Raw genomic sequence first — 24,396 nt, 5'->3', positions numbered from 1 at the left:
CACTCACCTAAACAAAACAAGACAAAATCCCTAGAACAAAACAAACAATTAACAGTTTTCACTTGAACAGCAGGTGGCGGTATGTCCCGTTCAATAGTCTGTTCATAAAACTAAGGAAGAAGAAGAAGTAGGAGCAAACTTGCCCGCCAATTTCGAAGGATGTAAACAGTGCTGTCTTTCTACCTCTGTTAATCGAAATGTTGTGAAAAATATATTTTACCAGGAAGCTGAGAATATTCGGCTGTCAACAATGAATTCCAGTGGGAAAGGTAGAGCAGCACAAATGCATGTTTTTGTTGTTCAGCTAACAGGAGTAAAATTAGCTTAAACGCTGCTATGAAACTCGATGCCAGGCATCGAGTATGTATGGAAGCTCTAAGCATGATACTTGAACGCTGTATTATTAATGAAGCTTTAGCTCTAAAAACGACTTGCAAAGCTAAATCAACATCTAACATGGTCATGATTTTGTTAACAGGCTCTGCTGATTCAGCTCACCTTGCTGCCAGGTAATCATACTTTGTCACGCCGTCTGTTTTTTTTAGTTTAAAACGCTAACGCTACAAACCTAAAAGGATAACGGTAAAATGAAACCAGAGCTGCTTCATACTAATACGACCCTAACTCTGTTGCTACCAAGAAGGATCAAAAGAAAACTGTTTCCCTCCTTATGATTAGGAGTTAAGTGACTAAATGTAATGACCAAAGTGAGATAGTTGGTCACATCGTTAGGATTGATCTCTAAAAGGGCTGTAATTTGTATGGATTAGCAAACATGCAGGCTCACAAACTATGTTGGTGTAATCTGTTTGTGAAAATAAATTTCTCAGCTGTATGCAGCACATTTATGGAGCAGGAAAAGTAAAATAAAAATGAGCCAATGTAATGAAATAATGCACGCAATAATGCATAGTGTTGTTGCTGGTACGGTGTGTGGCTAATGAGGCCACTTTAACTGTTATTTTGATGCTTTTGGAAAGACAATAGTTATAGTTAAAACAACCATGCAGTAAATTAGCAGCTGCTCTTTTTAACAGTGTTTAACTCTTGCTATTTTCACCTTAAATATCTTGCTCTTTGTCGTGTTATTATCTGGGCTTAAAGCAGTGAGAGCGACTCTATTAAAGTCTTTGTCAGAGTACGACCTCTGACCCGGGACACTGGGCTGACCACAGATGGCGATCAGAACCTGTGTCTCTCTGTCACGTCACCAAACACCATCCGTTTGCTCTCAAAACCAGAACCACGAACCTTCACCTATGATCATGTTGCTGATATGGACACCACACAGGTTTGAGGCACATTATTGATTATTCGGTTATAAAAATGCCACTGTGTCACTGTTAATATTAATTGTCTAAATTTTATTTTACTGATCTGAGATGTAGCTTTTATGGCTAAAAAAGTAATTGTAACATTTCTACAGGATGCTGTATTTTCCAGTGTGGCCAAGAATATTGTTGAGTCGTGCATGAATGGATATAACGGTACAATATTTGCCTAGTAAGTGATCTTCCCATTCTTTACTTCATAAAATCAATTTATGGCACAGCCAGTCTTCAGTGTGCTTAATGTGAATTACCCATTTGGTTCCTTATTGGTCTCCTCTTTTGCAGTGGACAAACAGGCTCTGGAAAAACCTTCACCATGCTTGGTGCGGCTTCTGTAATATCACTTACATTTTAGAATAAATATGATCGAACAATCATATAACCTAAAATAATTTTTCTCTCTTTTGCTTCAGGGCCATCCGAGCTGGATAATTTCACAGATGATCTAAGGGGGGTCATTCCTCGAAGTTTTGAGTACCTGTTTTTTCTCATCAACAGGGAAGTGGAAAGGGTGAGCACTAACATTTTATTATCTTGAAAGACATATTGTTCAAATTTGTTCTTTAAATGAATTTTTCACTTGTTCTCCCCTCCCCAACAGTCTTCTCAGTCCAAGAGTTTCCTCTGCAAATGTTCATTTATTGAGATATACAATGAACAAATTTATGACCTTCTGGACACGGCCTCAGCCAGCCTTTTTCTCAGGGAGAACATCAAGAAAGGTGTCTTTGTTGAGGGAGTCGTGGAGAAGTTTGTGAACTCAGCGGCTGAAGCGTACCAGGTATAAAGTCCCAGTTTGTTGTGGCTGATGGTTCTTATGTTTACTGTCTAACCAATTAGAATGTATGAAACCTGTATGTTCTTGTATGTGAATTTATCCAGTTTCATAAAAACAAAACAAGCTGTGGGACTGTATAAAATGTGTGTTTTAAACCATTTAGGTGCTCTCTATGGGCTGGCGCAATCGACGTGTGGCCTCTACCTCGATGAATCGCGAGTCTTCGAGATCCCACGCAGTGTTCACTATGACTTTGGAGTCCAAGGAGTCCATCAATGAAGTGGTGAACATCCGAATGTCTCAGCTGAACCTGGTTGATCTGGCAGGGTCTGAGAGGCAGAAAGACACACACACAGAGGGCTCGAGATTGAAGGTGAAGGCTTTGTGTCTTAATGCCCTCACACTATTGGACCTACATTGTTTTATGGTCTCTAAAAGTTGCTGTCTGCTCTGCTTCTGTTGCTCAGGAGGCCAGCAGTATCAATCGCTCCCTCATGTGCCTTGGCCAGGTGATCATGGCGCTGGTGGACGTGTCTAATGGAAAGAATCGCCACATCTGCTACAGGGATTCAAAGCTCACCTTTCTGCTCAGGGTATGTGTAGATGCAAATTCAGGAGGATGTAGCATGGAAATAATAATTGCAGACATGCGCCACAGTCAGGCATTATCGTTGCAGTGCTTGATTTTTAAGGTTTTCTCTCTTTATTTTAGGTCTTAACTTGCAAATGTGATTTCCTAGGTTGTAGAGTATGGATTGCAGTGAATATATGAGATTCATAAAATTTCACAGTGTAACTTCTGGGGAATTATATGTGAAATAATGTTCAGATATATTAACAATTCTATTGTCACTGTAATTTCAGGACTCTCTTGGAGGGAATGCCAAGACTTACATCATAGCCAACGTCCACCCTGGTTCAAAGTGTTTTGGAGAAACATTGTCCACCCTGCAGTTTGCCCAGAGAGCAAAGTTGATCAAAAATAAGGTATAAGTCATAAGAGCCAAATACTTAGTTAAAACTTAGAATTAACAAGTGTGTCTTGATTTCTCACTACAGTTTTTTCCTATCTCTGTATAATTATTGTGCCTTGCCAGGCTGTCATCAATGAAGATACACAGGGAAATATGAAGCAGCTGCAGGCTGAAGTGAAGAAGCTGAAGGAGCAGCTTGCTCAGGCGCTCACATCTCAGGGAGTGGACTATGGGAGAGACATAGCACCAGGAGGACCTGAACTTCACATGGGTAACAATGAATCAAACATATGTTAATGTTCAGCCCGTTAACAACCTGTTTAAACCGTTTTAGAGTTCAGCATAGACTAAGTTACTTTTTTTTTTTTTATTCTAACCAATCCAGGCTCATCCATCGAGACTCATCATGATGTCTCATATAAAGCAAAGTTTATGTCTGCTATTCGTCTGTGGAAGAAACAAGATGAGGAAAAAAAGGCAAGATGAAGCTTTTATTTGTTTATTTTGCCACGTATTTTAAAAACCTATAGTGAAACTTATAGTTACGTTTGATTGTTCTCAGGCGCTACTCACCAAGGTGGCCCAACTAGAGGAGGCCTGGGCGCAAAAAGACAAGTTTATCCATTCCAGCCGAATGATTGTCAGGTTTCGAGAAGACCACATCTCTCGCCTGGAGAAAAAACTGAAGGCAGGGGAAAACTTGCTGTCAGACAAGGACTCTCAGGCTCTGATTGATCAGCTGAAAGAAGAGATTAAGATCTTGAAGGATCAGGTACAAATGTCAGCCCACTGCTTAAATTAAAGGCTTTGAAACTATATCTGCATATTGTATAGATGCAAGCTGTAGGAGAAACTAAAATCAAAATACACTCCAGTGGCATATATATTTTTCTTCATATAACAACATGGCAAAAGCAAGGTTACATGTGCCATAATTAATTTCTCACTTTCTTCACCACCACACTCTTTATTTTTATTTTTTTTAAAACACTTCTGCCTTGAACAAGGTTGAACATCACCCAAAGATGACTCGCTACGCTGCAGAGAATTACAGCCTCAGAGAGGAGAACCGTCAGCTACGTTCGCTTGAATCAGTGGTGAAAGCTCAAGAAGTTGCAGCCCAAGTTGCTGTGGAGATTGAAGAGGCCTTTCAGAAAGCTGTGGAGTCAGAGAGACCCACAGAAAGTAAGATTGCCATCCAAAAATTGGAGAATTATGTTTGGAAAAATAAAACTGTGAATTATAATATACTGTTGTTTTTAATTATCACTTGTTGCTCCACAGCTTCAGAAGTCTCTTCAGCCTCTGTGGCTACAGATACCACCTCGGCAGCGACAATTGAGAAACTCAATGCCAAGCTCCTTCAGAGACAGTCAGACCTGACAGGGGCCCTTCAGGCTTTTGAAGAGTACAAAGATGTCACCAAGTAAGAGTTAAAGAGGTTCTTTAATATAAATCTGATGTTAACATCCCTTCTACCTCTTGTAGAAGAGGTATCATATATGAAAACACAGCTCAGCTTTGATTTCTGTGTCAAAAATGTATTTAAAAGAATTTTTAATATGTATTATTTAAATCACAAATAAACTTCACGAAGATTAAAGTGGTGCTTTGTGTTTCAGGAAGCAGATGGCTCAGCTCGAGTCTGAGAAACGATACCTTGAGAAGTCCAACAAACATTTGGAGAAGATTCTGGAAGCTACAAATGCTTATAACAAACAGGAGGTTTCTGAACTGAACCGAATTCATGTTGAAACTCTAAAGGTTAGTCGTTGCAAAAATGACTAACTATAAGGTAACATTAGGTCCAATCTCTATTTAGGATTATGAAAAAATGAATTGGGCTTCAATAATGAAATATCTATTGTACCAGATTCTCAGCACGCCCACCAGAGGATACAACTTGCGGTCCCGCCTCGTGCCGCTCTCCAGCCCGGAGCACCTGAATGGGATGGACGGTAATGAAAACGGCATTTGGTCGGAGCAGCCTCCATCAGACATGACTGAGATGGCCCTGACGGAGGAACTGCGTCAAGTGCAGGTAAAGCAGTGTGGATTTTTGTCTGCATATACTATGCAAATAAAATGACCGCATAAAGTCCACTTATTGTGTTAAACTTTTTCTGATTTGTCATCAGGATCAAGCTAGCCGCATCCAGGCGCAGTTGAATGAAGAGGAGCTGAAGAACAGCAAGATGCTGCAAGAAATCTCCAAACTTGAGGAACAGGTGGCTGTGATAACTCAGGAATCTGACTGCAAGGACGAGGTAGAAATGTTTAATTTGCATGAGAAATTGGAAAATGTCCTTTTTTAAATTGATTTCCTGATTATTTACACTGTTGTACAGCAACTTTCTACTGAAAGAAATAACTGGAATAAAGATCAACTCTGTCTGCAAGAAACTATTAACAACCTGCAACAGAGCCTTCAGTCTGAACAGCAAGCTGCAGAAGGTTAGTCTGTGATGTTTCTGCTGATTGCATGAACTTGTGCTCATCTTAAGAAATGTAAGAACTTTTGACTTTAGCCAGCGATGGGAAAAGTTTGCCACGGTCCTTTTGCACTTCTTTCAGTTCTGAGGAGCGAGATCCGTGACCTGCGCTTGGTGCTGCAGTCGTCCGATAAGGAGCTGGCCTCTGTGAAGAACAAGCTAATAGACAGTCAGAGCGAGCAGCAGAGAGAGATGAGTCAGCTCTCCAACAGTCTGATCAGCACACAGCTCCAACTTGACAAAGTCCAGTAAGCATGAGTCAAATACTGGGGTGGACAACATTTTTTCTTTTTCTTAGAGAGCCATGCTATGTAGAACCACATGTAGAACAACTGAATTGAAGTTGATGAAAATGATGCTGAATTATGGAAAGTCTGTTGAAAACAAATCTGTGTTGATGTTGTTTCAAAAGCTTTCAATTCAGTTTAGGATTGTGTTAATATTGATAAATGTGCTTTCTCCATAAATTTATTATAATGGCGCTGTGTGTTACACAACTGTGTGACATTTAGCTTTATGGGAACATAAAGACTATCAAATCAACTCGCGTTAAATATAGAGTTGAAGGAAAATATGTGTGGCCATCACCAGAGAGCTGTAACGGTTCATTACAGAAAACAGTTTGCCCAGTTCCCTCTGTTTGAATCCAGTTAAATAGCAGTAAAGCAGCCAATAAAGTAGAGGGGGCTGGATTCAAGTGGTTCTTATTTTTTGCAGTGCTGTGGCCTCATTAGTATGTTGATGTGTTCACGTGACAACATCTTCATTCCAGGCTGGAGTGGGAGCAGCTTCTGGAGCAGCATCGGACACTTCAGGATTCGTTTGACCAGCTTCAAGCTGAGGCCAAGTTTGAGGCTGATCAGTCAAGACAGCAGCTGGATGACAGGCAGAAGGAGATCGACGAACTGAAAGCCGAGATCATGGTGAGTGAACTCGCAGGGTTTACGACAGCTTTGTCTGAAAATGTTGCCATGATGTTTACTTTCTATCCTTGATTTTTATTTATTTATTTATTTATTTATTTATTTATTTTACTGTAGAAATTGAATAATTCTCTGCAAACTGAGCAGGAGCACACAAACACCTTAGTCTCCCAGTTAAAGGAAAACAAAGAAAGTACATCAAAGTAAGTTCTGCACAGTTAAAACTTTTAATCTTTTTTTTTTTTTTTTTTTTTTTTTTTTTTGTCTCCTAAAATGTTAAATTACTACATTAACATGGGTCGCTTTCGTATCCTTCAGGGAACTTCTTGAAACAGTGGAGCAGAATGCACAACTCAAAAAACAAGTCTCAGACTTGATAACACAAAATCAACAACAGGTCAGTCTTAAGAACAAGGTGTATCTCTGCAAATAAAAAAACTGTCATATAAGTATTTGCAGCCTAGTCGTTAAACCTGCTTGTTTCATTTTTGTTTCAAAGGTGTCCACTCTTGCTGATCTTGAACAAAATCTTACCTCTGCCAAGGAAAGCATAAAAAGCTTGGAACAGAAGACTGAACAGGACAAAGTAAGCCTCGTATCTTTAATTCCTCAAATATGGCTTCTGTATTTCTACTGCCCTTCTAAAAACTGCTTGTAATGTTTTACAGGATGTTGTTTTAGACCTTATTAACCAAACCAGAGACCTCCGCAGTGAGCTGAGCCACAAGGACCAGACCATTGTTCATCTTAATGAAGATATCAGAGACATCACTGTAATCTTACTCCTACGTTATCCTTATACTGTTTGCTGTAGTTACCCTTTACGTTACACAACCATTTTATAGTGCATTTTTATACAGTTAATCTCATTGCTCTTCCAGGCCAAATGCAACGCTGCATGCTGTGAAAGGGACAACATCAAGGAGCAAAAGTGTAAGATGCAGGAAGAAATCTGTGACCTTAAAGAAACTTTAGACAGGAGGGTGGCATCCAACAAAATAGAGGTAATGAAATGACTGTAAATGAATTTGTGGTGTTTTGTAGATTCATCACAAGTAATTAAGAGCAAAGAATGAGTTGGATGATACAAATTGTATATATTGTGTGTCTTCAGGTTGAGGTTTTGCAGGAGGAGATTGTTTATGCCACTGAGGAGGTTGAAAGGCTTACTAAAGTCTTAGATGAGCAAAACAGCCTCCTGCAGGCATCTCAAGAGCAAACCGCCAAGAAGGATGTCATTATACAGAATCTGCAGCAGAAGGTAAAGTTTTTTTATTTTATTTTGTTTTATTTATTCAATTAAGTCAATCAAATAACGCATCAATGTTACCAATTTCCCTAATTTCTACCTTTTACCAGCTGCAACGACAGCAAGAAGCTGTCGAGAAAACTATCAGGAATGGAGCTTTCCAGCCACCCGTTGAACCGACAGTAACGCCTAAATCGTTTCCTCGGGTAAAACCTGCTTATGTTTTTAACATCTACCTGGTCACTGGTGCCCAAATTTAGCTTAACATCCAACCGTGGCTTACCCAAATTGAGAAGCTGCAAGTCATGGCTCAGTGGTCTCATGGTTAACATGTTCACCTTGCATATGAAAGATCTCTAATGCGACACCAGAAGAAGACACAAAAACCAAACGTCAGGGTGTCACAAGCTGAAGTTAAGTAGAGGCTTGTGTCAGAAAGTGTAAAATCTTTGCCTATCAACCATGTGTGCTTGTTTAACCTAGCCCTAACATACCTGGTGAACGTGAAGAAGTTAAATATCCCTTCATAAATGTATGTTTTTAAATTTGCACTTAAGAACATAGCATATACAAACTTTCTTGTTTATTTCTTTTTTCCCTCTTTTTAAATTTAAGACACCCTGTACCCCTGGAAGTTTCAACAGGGACCTGAGCCAGGTGCTGGAAATCCAGGAGCGGGAGCTGGAGAATAGACGCTCTTCCATGATGACCATGGAAATTCTTTTATCAGAGCTGAATGCTGAGAGAGCTGCCAAAAATGAGGAAATCGAACGGCTTAAGGTATATTTGTGGAAAAATTAATGAATCTATAATCTTTCATAATTAGACTGATTTATATCAAGTAGCTTTGTTTTTATAGATTCGAATAAGTTCTTTATGAAGTTCTTATTGAAGTTGCTGTATTTAAATATTTTTTTTATTTGCATTTTTCATGAAATGCTTGTCATGAATGCATCCTATTTGAATATATACACAACATTCATATACTGTATTGCCTTTCTCCCAGACGCAGCTCAGTGAGAAAGAGATGGTTCGAATGGAGATCCAGGCTTTGCTTGATAAGTTTTACACTAAGCAGAACCAGATGACCCAAAATGGAAATAATAACGGGTTGAGTATCTTGAAGATTATGCAATCCTCAGGCCACCTATAATGAAAAAGTATAAATAAAATAAATAATGCTACCTTGCATGTGTTTCAGTGAAGAGTTGAATGAAGCCTTCAAGCACTCCATTCTTAAAGAGCTAGATGAGGAGAGAACAGAGAAGGTCTGCATCTGTTCTTCTGCTTTAAAATTCTATCATTAATGAAGTTACCGATAATTATTCATGTCCTGTTTCTCTTGTATTTATTAACAGAGCAAAATGATGCAGAAGCTTTCAGAAACTCAAAAAAAGTAAGCATCTGCATGGATTGGTGTCATCAGATTGATCTGTTTGCTCTTGCATAATGCTTCAAACCTTTTTTTAAGCTTCAGATTTTACAGCCTGCTCTGTTTTCTTCTCCTCTCTGCAATTAGATTGCAGGCGCAGGAGTCTATGTTGGTTCAGTCTCAGACCTGCATTCAAGAGCTCACCACTGAGCTGAGAAACCGCTGTCTAGAGCTGAGAGAGACGAACCAGAGGATAGTGGAGGAAGAGAAATTAATCCAGGTAAAAATCATGTGCCATACAAAGATTGTGCTATGCATAGCCGTCTCATTTTACATCTGGAACACTGGGTCCAGATTTACAAAGACAATATAGTATTTTTAAGACTAATACTGTTGCCAACAGAGTTGTTGTTTTGTTTTTCTAACATTTGTTATGTGTAGTTATTTATGAGTCCTTAAAGTGCAGTTTTAAAATAATCTTATTTTATTGTCACTATGAATTGGGGATTACTCCTTTATGTTCTGCCTGACTCAGCTCTGATCAGCTGGTTGATTCTGGATCTTCCCTGTGTTATTAACAGGGAAGTTCAGGGTGTTTCTCCCCTCTCTTCTTTACCCTTATACATTTTCATTTATTGGCTCTTATAAATGTTGATACGGATATCGGTAAAGAGCCAGTATTATATATATTGCTATGGGTCGGGGTCTAGCATATTGCACATTTGTGAACCTACAGGTGGCTTTTGTGACTTCTGCAACTTTTTGTGCTTTCTTACAGGAGATTGAGGTTCTCCGTAAACAGAACATTAAGCTGTCTGAGGAGAATGGAAAACTTGTGGGACACAAGAATCACAAACAGAGGATTGAGTATCTCGTTAAGCTTAAGAAGGACAACACAAAACTTCAGGAGGTAACTATGTTCTCCTCTAAGATTAAAGAAGGCTTTTCTATGACCAGGTGAATACTGATAACTCATGACATCAATCAAATTTGTGCAATTCTTTGTGTTTTCAAGGAAAACGAAAAGCTCCGAACGGAGATTAGCTTAATGCGAGAGAACACTGGATGTCCACCGCTGGAGTTAAACCTCTGATGCTTGTTTGAACAGTCAAATCTTCTTTTCTTCTTTTTTTTTTTTTAAATATAAGTTTATGTTTTTTCTGCCATAATGTTATTCTACTTCTGTTTTTTGGACTTTGACACTGTGCTGTGACTAAACCTCTGTTAGTGCAGGCCCACATTTTCTTGGTCCTGTTAGGTTAGATTGATATCACGTTGTTCTCTGGTTATGGAGTCTGTGTTCACATTTTGTCGGTGTATATGCTTGGTGCTGTGTTGTATGACTGAAGATTTGAATTCTGTACATGGCATTGTTAGTTGCCGTTTTACCATTGTAGTGATGTATATCCAATGAATTTCTTTTTCTTTCTTTTTTTTTTTTTAGCACAATGAACTTTAAAAAAAAAAAAAAAAATACTGCAATTAAATTTTTTCTCTTTTCTAAGTTTGAATGTCAGTATTTCGGAGCCTGATCCAAATGTTTTATTTTATCTGAACAACAGCAGGAATCCCCAAAATCATCCTTGTTAAACCTACAAATGTCATGGCTGTTGGGTCTGTGTTTCCACAAGCCCCGCTAATTCTAGAGACTTATTCATCATGAAGAAAACAAGACAGTCGATCGATCAATCACTTGCGCAAGGGAGGCCTGTGTCCACCACGAAAATGACCTCACATCTGACCTCCCTTGCTGCCTTTTATTGAGAGACAGTTCACACAAAAAAAACATCAGAACAAAGCCACGCCCACATGGTTCTAAGGTGTGTGTGTGTGTGTGTGTGTGTGTGTGTGTGTGTGTGTGTGTGCGCTCCATACAAAGGGGAGGAAGTTTACCAACATCAAACAGACCTTCATAAGGATGTGCCTGTGATAAAAACACTACTGCCCCCCCCCCCCCCCCCCCCCCCCCCCCCACTCAGAACCTCGAGAATCTGGGGAGGGGAGGACAGAAAGAATTCCTTTCACAGAGTTAAAACAATGTACAAATGGTAAACATAAAAATGACAAACATTTAACAATTCACTCTAACAATGGCCCAATTGAATATAAAGAATTTCTGCACCTCCCCAAAGCTTCAATCAGAAATCTGATTAACACAAATGAAGATGAAGTATCTTCTCTTTGGCTTCGCAGATTCATTTTTATCCTCTTTTAATTTTCTATTTACTTTATTTGCAGTTTCTCATTTCCTACCTGATAGTTACTGCTCCTTTCTACCTGTTTACTCACTAATGACAGAAAATATGGGACAGAATACCTGGTAACTTAAGTCATTTGGATTTGTTCTATGAGTTCTGATTACTTCACTAAATTCATGCCCCAGTGGGACATCCAAGCCCACACCTTAGAAATCACTATGCTAAATATTAAGTTAACACAAATGCTTACATCTGTTTAAGAAATTTGTTTGGCATTTTACATGAGACAGTGCACAAACATAAATCTGATTTTAAGCTGTCAAGTATGTCTTTAGATATAAAACATCCAAGCGAATTAGCTTTCAGTGGTTTAAAAAATAGATAGTGGAGATCACCTAAACAGGTAAGTCATAATTGATAGTAATTTCTCTGATTTTGTTCTTTAATATAGAAATATTTTATTTGGTTGCTATCATTATTGTGACAAATCGTATACAATAATTATCTTCTTGCCTAGTTCCACATACCAAAGGTATTACAGTTAACTAAAATGTTTTCATTTGTTAGTCATGTAAAAACAAACCAAGAGCAGAAAAATTAACAATAATACTATGACTAGTACAGTATTAACTATAACAATTTTGGTTATCCTGTTCGTGGTGTATCTTCTGTGGGTGCTGATAACTTGTTTATAAGGTTCATTTAAAAAACAGACAGAGACAGGTAGACTTGCCATTTTTATTCCAACCGCCAGTGGGAGACCTTAGAGCTGCGCCTGCCTCACGTGTTTTCGTCTTCGTGTTACCCGCTATCACAGCGAAGTGGAAAAAAAAAATACAATTACTGGCGCAAAATGAAGAAAATATTTACCGCTGAACAAATATCGGACTGGTTCACTTCAGGGAACAGGTTTGCGAACATTAAACTCACAGAAGAAGTGGCTGAGAGGAAGTCAGACGATGAACAATCGTCGAAAGAGAGCAGGTATGATGGTTTAGTTAGCGTAAACGTGGTTGACCTTAAGCTAAGTAGCATGCTAGCATGGTCTAGCTTTGCATTCAGGTGTTAGACACTTAAATATTTTAGAAAAATTAATGGCGTATGGTTTTGTTGTTGTTGCTAGATTTAGCTGCTCAAAGTGATACCGTTAAATTGTTTTTAACTTATCAAGTGTTTTAAGTCGTTGGCGGACATATACATCATGTCTCAGCTTGGCAGCAAGTATTGGAAAGTGAAGTTCAAATAGAAGAAATCACATTGTAGGCATGCTTAAATGTCACCGTAATGGGTAAATGCGTAACGACCAAAATTAACACAAATTATTCCGGAGCTGTAGAAAACAAACGGGGGGATATTTTAATGGTTTCATCCATACAGCTGCACGTTTTTGTATGGTTTTCCTAAAACCTCGAATCTGAATGTATTTTAACCTTTGTTTTTACACTGCCAGTGGTCTTTTTTTTAAGTATTCAAATTGAGATAAGGGTAAAAACTCCGGTGTCATCCAAGCAAATGCACACTGTTTTAAGAAATGTAACAAATATTTGCTCTACCATAGTGATGGGTCAGTCGCGAACGAAATGGCTCTTAGAGCCGGGTCTTTGACGTGAACGACGCGAGCCGGCTCCTTATCGCGAGCCGTGGGGTTTTATTTTCTTTCTCTCACCCTCTCTCTCACACTTTTTTCGGCTTCACTCAGCATGCGAGCCTTGTGCTTTATGCTTGGAAGAGGGGCGGTAGTTGCACTCAGTAGCACAGGAACAGAGGGAGAGAGAGAGAAAGAGAGGCAGGGACAACAACATCACATTAGAAAGGTATAGTAATCATCCACAACTATTTTCAGTTGCAGATGATAAAGGATTCAGAAAGTTTATACATACAGGCCCATATGACAGAGAATGTGCATCTTATTTTTGTTTTCATATTATAATTTATATTTAATTGTGTTGTGGTTTGCAGTGTTTTGTGTTGTTTCACTTTAAATTGGTTTAAAAGGAAAAAGCTGAAAATTTAAATAGTTAAAAGTTGAACTGTAACTAGTAGGTTTTTGTATTATATGATTTATTTATTACATTTTATGTGGCGTGAATAAATAAAAGTATATTTACGGTGGCCCCTAGAGACAAAGCATGTACAAACTTCAAATCACGTACGAACCCTGAAGCATGTACAAACTCCAAAACACGTAAAAACTCCAAAACACGTAAAAACATGTACAAACTCCAAAACACGTAAAAACTCAGAAGCACATAAAAACTGAAAACACGTACAAAAGACAACAGAAGTGCTCCAGGATGCTGGGCGCAGTGTTGAACTTTTGTTACCTAGTGGCTACACAAGCCAGCAAGTACCAACGACCGGATTTGGTGTGTGGTGGTAACAGGTAAATGAACTTTTTTAAAATTTTATTTGACTCTATATGAATGCTTGTGTATAAATACACAAACAATACACATATGCTTTCATGCTTTCAATTGTGTAATTTAAGTGATCTAGGTAGCTCTGTTTTGGAAGTTCAGAGCTACCTAGATCACTTATGCTAGAAATGCTAGAAATGAGTTTTGGAGTTTGTATGTGCTTTTTGGAGTTTGTACGTGTTTTGTCTCTAGGGGCCACCGCATATATTTATATATAAACATATACGAATAAAACCACTTTTTTTTTACATTAGTAATTCCTTTTGTGCATAATTTTATATTATTGTTAATAATAAATTAATTAAAGCAACAAAACAACCTGAAGAGCCGGTTCGGAGCCGAAAGAGCCGGCTCTTTTTAGTGAGCCGAACCAAAAGAGCCGGTTCTCTAAAAAGAGCCGGAAATCCCATCACTACTCTACCAAAGCTACCAGATTCCTCTTAAAATCTTACACTAGATCCCCTAATACAGGGGTGGGGGAACTCCAGGCCTCAAGGGCCGGTGTCCTGCAGGTCTTAGATGTGTCCTTGATCCAACATAGCTGATTTAAATGGCCAACTTGCCTCCTCAACTGAATTTGGAAGACCATGCAGGCACAGAGAATACCAGCATGGACAGTAAAAATGAGGCAGAACAGGTAGCCCCAAACGGAAGGACCAGTCAAAACTAATTGAGGATCTTATTCCTAAACAAGGGGCTAACTCTCTAGCATGGAGATAGTTTGGTTATGAAAAGTCTGACATGGACCAGAAATCTGTACTCTGCAAATAATACCACAAACAGGTCCCCACCACAGACGTAAGCATGACAAACCTCTTCTACCACCTATGCAAGAATCACGTGAGAGAGTTTACAGATGAGAAGCAAAAAAGAGCCCTCAGGTTCTCAAAATAAACCTTAGACTTAAATGTTAGAACAGACTTTTCCCCGCAGCACGCCATATAATAAACTCGTACAAAGAAAATTGGCGGCCGTTACAACTTGTGTCTAAAAATATATATAGTTATATTGAATTGGTCAAAACACTTGACTCCAGGTACACGATGAGTTGCCCGAGATGTCTTTTAAGTTCTCGAGAAGCCTGGTAATGAACTAGTTTTGATTCAGGTGTATTGACCCAGGGTGATATCTCAAACCTGCCGGACACCGGCCCTTGAGGCCTGGAGTTCCCCACCACTGACCTAATATTATAAGGGTGGATGCTGTTGATGTGTGTCTGATAAACAGTCCCAAAGATGGACTGCATAAGTCCCCACATTTTCTTACCATGTTGTTTGATGCAGGTCATCTAAAACAGACAAGTGAAAAATATCATTTTGTCTTTGCATGTTTTTCTTTATTTTAAGGTTTTCATTACCTGTGAATTATCAAAAATTAATGGTTAGATTATCAGTGTTGATCCGACTGAGGCCTTCACTAATGCAAACTGAATTATAGTAAATCTTATTTTAATGTTTGTTTTTTTTTATTTATAAAGGACGTTCTTTAGTCAAGGCAACAACTTAATAATATTTTTTGTCCAATAGTATATTGATAAGCTAAATGGAAATCATACTATTTATTACCATTTACACGTTGATCTGTTTTTCAAGTTGGTTGATTGAGTTTAATGACCATCAAATAGTGCATTGCTACACTTCTTCCTGAAGGGTGTCTTAACTGTAGCACAGAACAATAGCTGCTGTTTGTCAAGGGATTTAGGACTCCGAAAGGAAGTTAAACACTGATACACAAGAACAAAAACAAGTCCTACACAAATCAAGATGAGTTCTGCCTAATCTATATAAAATGTTTAGCTCAATGTTTTTTTTATTTTTCAGTCTGAAACATTTACATTAAAGAGTGCTCACTCAGATTTCCAGGGTTTTTCCTGCATATAAAATGTTTGCCACCCCAAGAGGTTTTGGCCAGCAATAACAGGAAAGTTGACTGACTTGTGTTAGATAAGGTAACGTGGAGTGTTTACATCTTTGCATTAACTATATGTGAGCCAGTCATGTTTTTACACATGTATTCACTCCAAAAGCTGGACATTTTGAGCTCTTAATGAGCTACCACAAATTGACCAACTCAGTCAGTTTGTCACTTAGCCAAAAGCCAAAAAGGCATCTAGTGCTTTTACTATTAAAATCACTCCAGGTTCTTGACATCTCTGAAATGCATCTCCAGCTGTTCAATTGAAGGTTTAGAATAAGGAGTAACTAAACAACTCAGGCTGTGAAGTAGGGATAAGAATTAGTTATTGCCATTAAACATTTGAGTACATATAACACCTAGCCTAGTGCTATTTTGGTAAAGCTAGTGAAATGTCTATATCTAAGACGCATATTGCGATTTGGTCTCCATGCTGTTGGTTGCAGATGGTTAAAGAGTTGTCCTTTCACAGTGTGGTGCTGTAAGCACCTTTGGACCTGAGAGGTACTGGATAATAATATGGAAGGTCCCAGTCCCTGTGTGCTGTGAATGAACCAGAGTGGCGCATGACCCGATCCACGTATCCAGAGACCGTTGGGATCTCTTCCCTTGGATGGTCGCCACAGTTGGGGACAGTGGGTGTGACAAACCCCTGCTTCATTTTGTACCGGCTGGTCCAAGCCTCCATGGGTTGGAACTGCACCGGCTGCACTGAGAGGTCATCCTCTTCATCATATCCCCTTTGGCTCAGGAAGTCCTTTAGTATTTGCTTAAACACAGATGCCAGCTCCCAGGGTCGTATGTTGTTAGTGGCAAGCACCTCACGAAACCTGTGGAAACATACAACATTATAGTTAATTAAACAGTTCTTGGAGAGGTTTTTCTCATTTCCTCATCATTTATTCCTTCTTGTTTCCTTTGCGCTCTGTCCTCTTGTCTCTGACTTGAAAATCAGTCACACTAAGCCACGTTGAAATATGTCTCTGTTCCTAAAAACACAGTATCACTGTAGTTTATGAAATAGTCACACACTCCTATCTGGTTATTATTCTTTCTGCTGAAGGGGTTGGTGGTAAAGTTTGACCTCTTACATTAGAGACAGTGGACATGAAATCTACTCAAGTTTTGAAAAGCTTTGACAGAGATGTTATTTCTATATTATGACTTTTGTCTTCATAGCAGCAGCCGTGTAGTGATTGTGCCCTCACCCAGAGGTTTAGATTTCACATTTTATTGCCTTAACATTAGCATGGAGCCAGAATTTACCTCCATGCTTACTAACCTTAGCTAACTAAGGTTAACAAGGGTTCATAAACTGTACAGATTCAGTGAAAATACATACATATTGACTAATTAGTGCTTATTAACAAATTAAGTGCCAGATTTACTAAACAGGTCAAAATAGCAGGTGTAAATGGCTCTCAGAGTTGCGGGTTTGCTTGTGATGTAAATATTCACTTCCCTATATTTTGTGCCTTGAGAAAGGAACTCTCAGAAATGCATATGCAATAGAGTCAGTCGGAAAAAATCAGAGTCACTCTATCAGAGTCACTCTAACAAGCAATCTTGTCACTGCGCCATCTTTGTAAATACTCATAAAACTTTAGCACTCACTGCTGGGAGGGTCTGTACATTAACAAAGGCACAAGGTAATAACAGCACAAAGATGTTGAAGAGGATCAGTTTAATAACCTTCAGTAGTGGATGAGCCCTAACAGATTCCAGCTCTAGTTGCCCAACCTGTCAATTATTGAGACCACACTCCTAACTTGGTTATCCAGTTGGTTATAAACAAATTCAGCCCACTCAGAGGACTTATAAAGGGGAAACTAGCTGTAGATGCTTTATAATGTTGCTAAGTTAAATTTAAATGGGAGCCTTTAGGACACAGGTGTCGAACTCCAGGCTTCGAGGGCCGGTGTCCTGCAGGTTTTAGATGTGTCCTTGATCCAACACAGCTGATTTAAATGGCTAAATGACCTCCTCAGCATGTCTTGAAGTTCTCCAGAAGCCTGGTAATGAACTAATCATTTGATTCAGGTGTGTTGACCCAGGGTGAGATCTAAAACCTGCAGGACACCGGCCCTCGAGGCCTGGAGTGCGACACCCCTGCTTTAGGGAATGACTTCCTTTTTGAGCCATACTCAAGTGGCAACTACTAGAACTGACACTGTCCTTTGTTGGCAGTACAAGGCTACAGCATGTAGATGATGGTCTACAAATGTACAACCATGTCAGTCCCATAAGATGCAAGCAGAGGAGTTGAGTATCTACAAACTAAGAAATAATATTTCCATCAGCATGGTGTCAGCCTGCTAATGTGAAGTTTCTGTGCTTCACCTAAAATGTTGGACCTGTGTGCTTTTATCTGTTTTCTCTCACAGTTTCAAAAAATGACATATCTGGGACAACAGCGAAGATTTTTGTAAATGATAAAAGCATAATAACACATCTTATTAAATATGTTTTTCTTGGCTAAGATGTTATGTAAGCACACAGTAGTGAACTGGTAGAGAGTTTTATGGGGAATATGTAAGTAGGTCACAGTGCTCATTGCTCAACCATGTCTAACAGCTATTTTTCCATACTGGCTAACAGACAAGTGGCAACCCCGGCAGCCTGGCTTCACTCACCCTTACAGGGCGTCCTTCACCTTCACATGTTAACACCCTGTATCGCCTGTGTCTGTGACAATAACACATAATGGCTTTCTTGGCAGCTCGCCCTAGCTCCCTTTCCCTTTGGGTCTTCTCTGCTTTGCCTGCTGTCAGGCCCTGTTGATGCAGTAGCAGCTAGTATCTGTTGACAGCTTACTAATGTGAGGACAGAAGAAGGCATGGGTACTACTAAACACCTGGAGAGGACGGTGGCTGCTTGGATAGATGGGATCTGGGCACACAAGAACTCCAGCTGTTGTAGTTCTGATGAGGGGATGAGGGTCCGCAACCTGGGGTACTTTTGAAACCAGTGGAGACCCAGAGCGCTGTGAGCCATCCTATGCTCACGCTCCAGTTCTCTCGCCAGCCGCTCGCGCTCTTCCACATGCCACAGGAGCTCTGTGATCAGCATGCGGCTGGGTAACCCCCCTGAGATTTTCAGAGATGGTGTTTCATCCTGAGCCTGCACTCTTGTCTCATGCGACCATTTCATCCAGCTGAACAGAGGCATGGCATTCACAGCACGCTGTCTTTAAAAGCTGAAGACATTAGAATAATTAGTTATCTTTAGCATCAAGACAGGATTTTCACAACACAACAGAATCATAATAATCATCTGAATTACTGGAATAGACGTTGCTTAAAACAAATTTCTATAACGGTTGCACCTGCAAATGACAGGACGGCATAACAGCAAGTGAGGAACTGCTTAAGTCAGGCAGATGAGGAAAAAACACTGAGGTAAGCCAGGGAAATTAAAACTCTTCTCTGAAAACCTTTAGAAAAAAATAATGGGGGTTTTTCCCTCTTTATTAAAAATGTTTGTGGGTACCAAAGAGGTTTTGGTCTTCCCTTAAAGGAAAATGTAATACACTGTGATTACATTTAAAAAAACAAAAAAAACCCCAAAACTTTCTGGGGATTTAACATGCTGTAATATAAAATAATTCTTTTGCTATTTAAATCCCCCCCCCCCCCCCCCCCCGAAAAAAAACCAAAAAAACCAGGATCCATTTCTTTTAAGATAACAGACTTTCCTTAACTGTGACCCAAGTTATCACCTCCCAAAATGTGTATTTCAAGTCAAAATTAACCGCTAACCAGAGGAATTTTTCTTGAAAATGGAAATGCTAATTTGCTAATTGTCAAAAATCTTGCAGTTGTACTGAAATGGGTTTGACTATTCAGGTTGAATGAAAATTATTTGATTAGAATGTTTTATTAATTTTATGTGGTAAATCTAGTTTATAACTGAAATCTAGTCTGTGACTCTTTGTGACGTTTTAATAATTCAGAATTTAAGCTTGACATTGAAAAATGATCATCCCATAGCTATTCTGTTCTTTGATCCCTGCCTGATGGCTACTTTGATTTCAAGGCTGATGTCCCAGGTGTGCGTATTTGGCCCTTTTATTCAAGCTGATAGAACGGCTGAGTTTCCACCTGGGATTCAGATGGATTAAACTGCCTGTGGGGTCAGAGGTCAGCCATACAGAAAACCTTAAGGGTTTTCACTTAGTAAGCTGCAAATCAGATTTTAAAAATTTAAAAAAAATTGTTATCACAATAATATCTGGATGAATAAGAAAAGAAAGAAATGTACTTACTGGTGAAACAGCACTGCTGACTCTTGTCTGAGCTTTTTAGAAATTGGGCAAAGAAGAGCTTTTCACAGAGTAGAGCCTCCAGCGTCTTGTCTCCATGGATCTGCCTGTGCAAACTTTACTCCTCTCACTGTTGACTACGTCCAGCAGCAATCCTTCCCTTGCTTTGTTGTTGCAAATGTTTTTGTCTTGTAGTTTTTTGTCCTGTCCTCTCACTGCGCCTGTCATGCAGACTTTTTCCAGGAGAGTTAGTCACACGCACACGGATAACTGACTAAGAGCTGTCACTTCTCTTCTCCTTTCACCCCACTCTCCTCTGTGCAGTGTGCAGCTTTTGTTGTAGGGTCAGCTGCTTTGTAGCTTGCACGAAACGTGTGCATTGGAGAGAAAGAGAGAGGACGAGGGTGCGTGTGTGCGCACAAGTCGTGGGTGTGCATTTGAGCTCCTAGTACTGTCAGGGTTTTTGTCTGCTGTTGTGATAAAATCCTCTCCTCGCTAAGAGTGCAGGAGGCACACATGCATAAACACACACACAACCGGGAATGCTCCTCAGGCTGCAGTGCTGTGGGCCTGGTCAAGCTGACAGAGGGAAATTAGAGAGGATGCAAAAACTTAGTTAGAAATTGCATTAAGAAGTGAAATATGCAGAGGAAAAAATGTGAAACTTTCTTCTAGAAAATGTATGTTTAAAAACAAAAAATATTTCAAAAGGTTTATGAATCTGTGAGTTTAACTGTGACTAACTGATGTTGACTTATGTTTGGTTATACAGCCCCCTTTTTTTCTTTTATTGCCATACTTAAGCTTTTTTCTTTTAAAAAAAAATTGGGTTTTGTACATGGATTACCGCGTATAAAGAAGGGGAGCATTTTCCTGTTCATTTTGTTTTTTATCTTTGTTGATGTTGAGAAAAATGCTACAACATCTAGCATTATATTCAACCTCACAGTTCCTGTAATGATCTGAAATTAATTCCTACACTCAAAGGAAACTGATTTTCATATAATATTGATAATTTTGATAAATCCTGGCTTCCAACTTGTCTTGTTTTTACCAGTACATATATTTGTCTTTGCGTTGTGAGGAAATTGCGGTATAAAGGTCGAAACAGAAAGCTTAAACGTTAAAGTCTTTTAGTCCAAAACAGCTAATCGTATCTTGTACAGTTTTGGTGTTACTACATTAGATTTGTTTGTAATTCTCAGATTTGGTTTTCTTACAGTCCAGCAAAGATTCTTGAGCATGGCAGCCCAAAACCTGTGATCTCTGATGGAGAGAGGCTGCAAAAACCAGAACCTGCAGTGCGTAAGTACTAATTTTGTCATAGCCTTTCTGAGCCTAGGTTGTGTATTTTGGGATATACAGAAAGCTTAATTCTTAATCAGTTTAAAACTTTATTTTTCCTTTTACTCCTGCAACTTTTCTTTTCACTAGGTTATGCTAATCCTCCTCCACTCACAAGCTATGAGTATCCAGACTTGCCCATAGCCAAAAACAGACAGGAGGTAAGAGATTGACTTAGCTTGATGGTCCTGTAGTGCACTTTCATTATCCCGAGGTTCTGTTCGTCATTTTTACTGAAATTTTTTTTATGTCCCCAGGACACTTGAGCACTTAAGATTTTGCTGTTTGCTCAAGATGAACATTACAACAAAGTTATTTGATGCTGATGGACAACAGCTAACTTCAAATTCCCTAGTCTATTATTATTTGTTGACTAATACAGAGTAGTGTGTGTGTGTGTGTTTTAGGAGATAATGCTGTCATTTAAGCTGGACTTTCTTAATGCAGATTATAAAGTCTAAAATTTAGGCCATAAATCAGCTTACCACATCCATCTGCCCAACAATTTCATAACTTTTTCTCCAAATTTCATTTGTTTTTTCGATGATATGGGTTAGTAGCTAAATGTCCTTCCTTTTTTTTTTTTTTTATCAAATGCCTTTCTTTTTAACTGTGCACGTGTCCTTTTGTGTTTTTTATGTGTGTGTCTGTTTGCGGTTGTTTCCAGCTGATTTCCCTCATAGAAAACAACTCTGTAGTGATCATTCAAGGAGCCACAGGCAGTGGCAAGACCACCCAGCTGCCACAGTACATTCTGGACTATTACAATGAGAAAAATGCCTCATGCAACATTGTAGTCACCCAACCACGTAAAATTGGAGCCACCAGTATTGCTCGATGGGTTGCCAAACAGCGGAAGTGTACCCTGGGTAGTCTGGTGGGATATCAGGTTGGTGCAGTATTAGGATAGAATGTGATTTTCTTAAACTGCATACACTGCTCTTCGATCATGTAGCAGTAGTAGAAAACCAAGATACAATGACCCATATTGATTCAAACTTTAGACAAAGAGCATTCATTATTATCTTTCTCACAACTTCAGAGTGTTTGCATGCATGTGTTAACAAGCTCTTGTATGCTTTGTTGCTAGGATGTCTGACTGTGTTGTGCAGAGCTTTGAAACTGTGTGTCTAATAATAACCGTTGTCTCCTCCGCTTGATGCAGACCTCTGGAGTTAAGGATGATGTCACTGACAGTGGGAGCAATGATAAATAGTCAGTTTTAGAAGGAGAAAAAATTCTTAGCTTATGCAACAGAAACTAAACATTATGGTATAATTTCCATTATAACATTAAAATAGGGGAGAGTTATATCTATATATTTGTTTAGCTGCAAGTTGGCAAAGCAAAAAGTGTAACATGGATACGCAATCGATTTTGTTGAGGTTCACTGATGTTTTCTCCAGTCAGAACCACAAATAGTCATTTTGGCATTGCAGACATCAGTTTTTAAAACCCTGTAAAAGTTTAAGCCTAAAGCTACAGCAGAGGAAGTGTACTTCCTCTGTGGCCTCTGCTGTTCCTTCCTGAGGCAGTAAAAAGTAATCAGCTTTTTAAAACTTGGGTTTTAAGGGGTATTTATTATTTTCTTCTTTTTTGGGGGGTTGTATGGAAGCCCCAAACCCAATTTCATTGTTCTTGACAATGACAATAAATAAATAAATACTAAATACTAATACTAAATCTTGTTGTGTTTTTTGGAGCTCAATAAATCCAAGTAGTGCTATAATGCAGCAAAACAGTACAAAAACTTAAATTCTAAAGAAATCAAATTGCAGATGGTATAAAAAGATTATCTGCAAGTTGGTATTTGCAGATGACAGGATTTTTCAAGTTTCATCAGTTCATATAGAGCTTGGGTAAAAGGCATTCTTCTTTTTCTGCCCCATCGTCATGGAATACATTACAGATGGATTTGAGTCTCTCTCAATTGATTTTACTTGCAGACTTCGAAAGACATACAAACGTTTTTGTGAAATCATCACTGGGAAGTTGTTCTTGTCTTTGATATGACTGTGTACATTACACAAATTAAGCTGTTGTTTCTTTTATTGTTGTAATTTTAATGTTTGTCTGGAACAGGTCTCTCTTGTAAATGAGACATTGAGTCTCAATGGAACTACCTGTATAAATGAAGGTTAATAAAAGTAAGAAAAAACCTGAAAAAGCAAAAGACGAGAACAAATGGATGCCTTCCAGAGATTTTAGGCCCTGTCATGAAGGTGCCTTTATAGACTTTTCCAGTTAGCAAACAACAAATCAACTACGTTCCCTGTGGATTTTTATGAAAATGCAAATATGTATTTAATTGACAAGTTTGTGAATGCAACTCCTGTATATATTTGTTCAGATTGGCCTGGAGAAGATGGCAACTGAGCATACCCAACTAATCTACATGACTACAGGAGTGCTGCTGCAAAAACTGGTTCAGGCCAAGTCCCTCACTGAATTCTCCCACATTTTTGTGGATGAGGTGCATAAACCAGATGTCAAATTTTTCATGTTTATATGTTTCTCTGTTAGCTACTGCCAAAAAAAGGGGGAATTTGTGTTTATTTACTTTTTTTAGTTATTTTGGGGGAAGTACAAATATTAAATCTGATGACAAACAGGTGAAATAGTCAAAAAAAAAGTACCTTACCACTTGGTCCCTGCAGTTAATTGCCTTGGACACTTGTGTCACTAGAATAAAGGGTGACTACAAATCAATATCAAGTTGTTCATAGTGCCAGAACATTTCTATTGTGATGAGAGTGGATTCTTCCAGGACAATGCCCCCCACCCATAGGGTGCAAGGGATGACTGAATGATTTGATAAGTATCAAAGTGATGTGGCCTCACAGCCTCCAAATCTAAATCAAGTTGAAAATTGTGTGAGACTTTGGACCAGCATGTTGGAGTGTTCTTCACTGGCGTTCAGTCCTAAAAATGATCAGACTTGGAGAGTAAATGCCAGTGTTCAGCTCTTGCAACAACTCTTCTTTGTCTTTGTCTACCATTTATAATACTTTAATCCAAAGTCATTTCTAGTTTTCTGCCACAAAAGGTACTGTTATAAGCTTAAGAATAATTTAATCCTATTATTTAATGAGTGATTCTTGAATGTTCAAAATGTAACCTTTTAACAACTCTGCGTTTGTCCA

The 24,396-nt window shown here is 38.9% G+C and overlaps 3 protein-coding genes across 5 annotated transcripts in view; 2 read left to right on the top strand and 1 right to left on the bottom strand.

Moving 5' to 3' along the window:
- The first annotated feature begins 112 nt into the window (after window positions 1-112).
- Window positions 113-10,597, top strand: kif15 (kinesin family member 15). Of its 3 annotated transcripts, none has more exons than XM_080870766.1 (35): window positions 113-269; window positions 479-509; window positions 1,108-1,291; window positions 1,427-1,503; window positions 1,617-1,654; window positions 1,745-1,842; window positions 1,933-2,112; window positions 2,273-2,482; window positions 2,577-2,702; window positions 2,974-3,096; window positions 3,207-3,354; window positions 3,469-3,560; window positions 3,646-3,855; window positions 4,091-4,268; window positions 4,368-4,509; window positions 4,706-4,847; window positions 4,957-5,124; window positions 5,222-5,350; window positions 5,432-5,537; window positions 5,658-5,823; window positions 6,348-6,498; window positions 6,616-6,701; window positions 6,817-6,895; window positions 6,998-7,084; window positions 7,167-7,271; window positions 7,380-7,502; window positions 7,613-7,759; window positions 7,858-7,953; window positions 8,363-8,527; window positions 8,754-8,857; window positions 8,949-9,015; window positions 9,106-9,143; window positions 9,267-9,399; window positions 9,898-10,029; window positions 10,135-10,597. In XM_080870766.1, the coding sequence occupies exons 1-35, from the start codon at window positions 251-253 to the stop codon at window positions 10,210-10,212; spliced, it is 4,158 nt and encodes a 1,385-aa protein (XP_080726892.1). In that variant the 5' UTR covers window positions 113-250; the 3' UTR covers window positions 10,213-10,597. The 3 variants fall into 3 exon arrangements, with proteins under 3 accessions (XP_080726892.1, XP_080726891.1, XP_080726893.1); XM_080870765.1 differs by having other exon boundaries at window positions 1,105-1,291; XM_080870767.1 differs by having other exon boundaries at window positions 185-269; window positions 1,242-1,291.
- Window positions 10,598-12,085: 1,488 nt separating this feature from the next.
- The window catches only part of tdrd9 (tudor domain containing 9), a 39,900-nt gene continuing 27,589 nt past the window's right edge, over window positions 12,086-24,396 (top strand). Inside the window, exons 1-5 of the mRNA XM_080870409.1 lie at window positions 12,086-12,301; window positions 21,132-21,214; window positions 21,344-21,414; window positions 21,921-22,142; window positions 23,604-23,726. Of these exons, the coding sequence (XP_080726535.1) occupies window positions 12,171-12,301; window positions 21,132-21,214; window positions 21,344-21,414; window positions 21,921-22,142; window positions 23,604-23,726 (630 nt within the window). The 5' untranslated portion in view covers window positions 12,086-12,170. The remainder of the gene's footprint in view (window positions 12,302-21,131; window positions 21,215-21,343; window positions 21,415-21,920; window positions 22,143-23,603; window positions 23,727-24,396) is intronic.
- Window positions 15,079-20,247, bottom strand: rd3l (RD3 like). Its single transcript, XM_080870410.1, has 3 exons — window positions 19,913-20,247; window positions 18,503-18,844; window positions 15,079-16,478 (listed from the first exon to the last, which is right to left on the bottom strand). The coding sequence occupies exons 2-3, from the start codon at window positions 18,814-18,816 to the stop codon at window positions 16,115-16,117; spliced, it is 678 nt and encodes a 225-aa protein (XP_080726536.1). The 5' UTR covers window positions 18,817-18,844; window positions 19,913-20,247; the 3' UTR covers window positions 15,079-16,114.

The sequence above is a fragment of the Rhamphochromis sp. 'chilingali' genome (genome assembly GCF_963969265.1).
Source record: "Rhamphochromis sp. 'chilingali' genome assembly, chromosome: 21".
NCBI lineage: Eukaryota > Metazoa > Chordata > Actinopteri > Cichliformes > Cichlidae > Rhamphochromis > Rhamphochromis sp. 'chilingali'.
The sequence above is the reverse complement of the archived record's forward strand: the minus strand, read 5'-3'. Positions and strand labels throughout refer to the sequence as shown.

Bases quoted from the DNA above. Each gene is read 5' to 3' on its own strand.
- kif15 (XM_080870765.1), top strand. The intron at 6,499-6,615 runs GTGAGTGAACTC...ATTTTACTGTAG, and splicing joins AACTGAAAGCCGAGATCATG to AAATTGAATAATTCTCTGCA. The intron at 8,858-8,948 runs GTTGAGTATCTT...CATGTGTTTCAG, and splicing joins CAAAATGGAAATAATAACGG to TGAAGAGTTGAATGAAGCCT.
- rd3l (XM_080870410.1), bottom strand. From the start codon at position 18,816: ATGCCTCTGTTCAGCTGGATGAAATGGTCGCATGAGACAAGAGTGCAG. The intron at 16,479-18,502 runs GTGTTTAGTAGT...ATGTTTCCACAG, and splicing joins GCAGCCACCGTCCTCTCCAG to GTTTCGTGAGGTGCTTGCCA.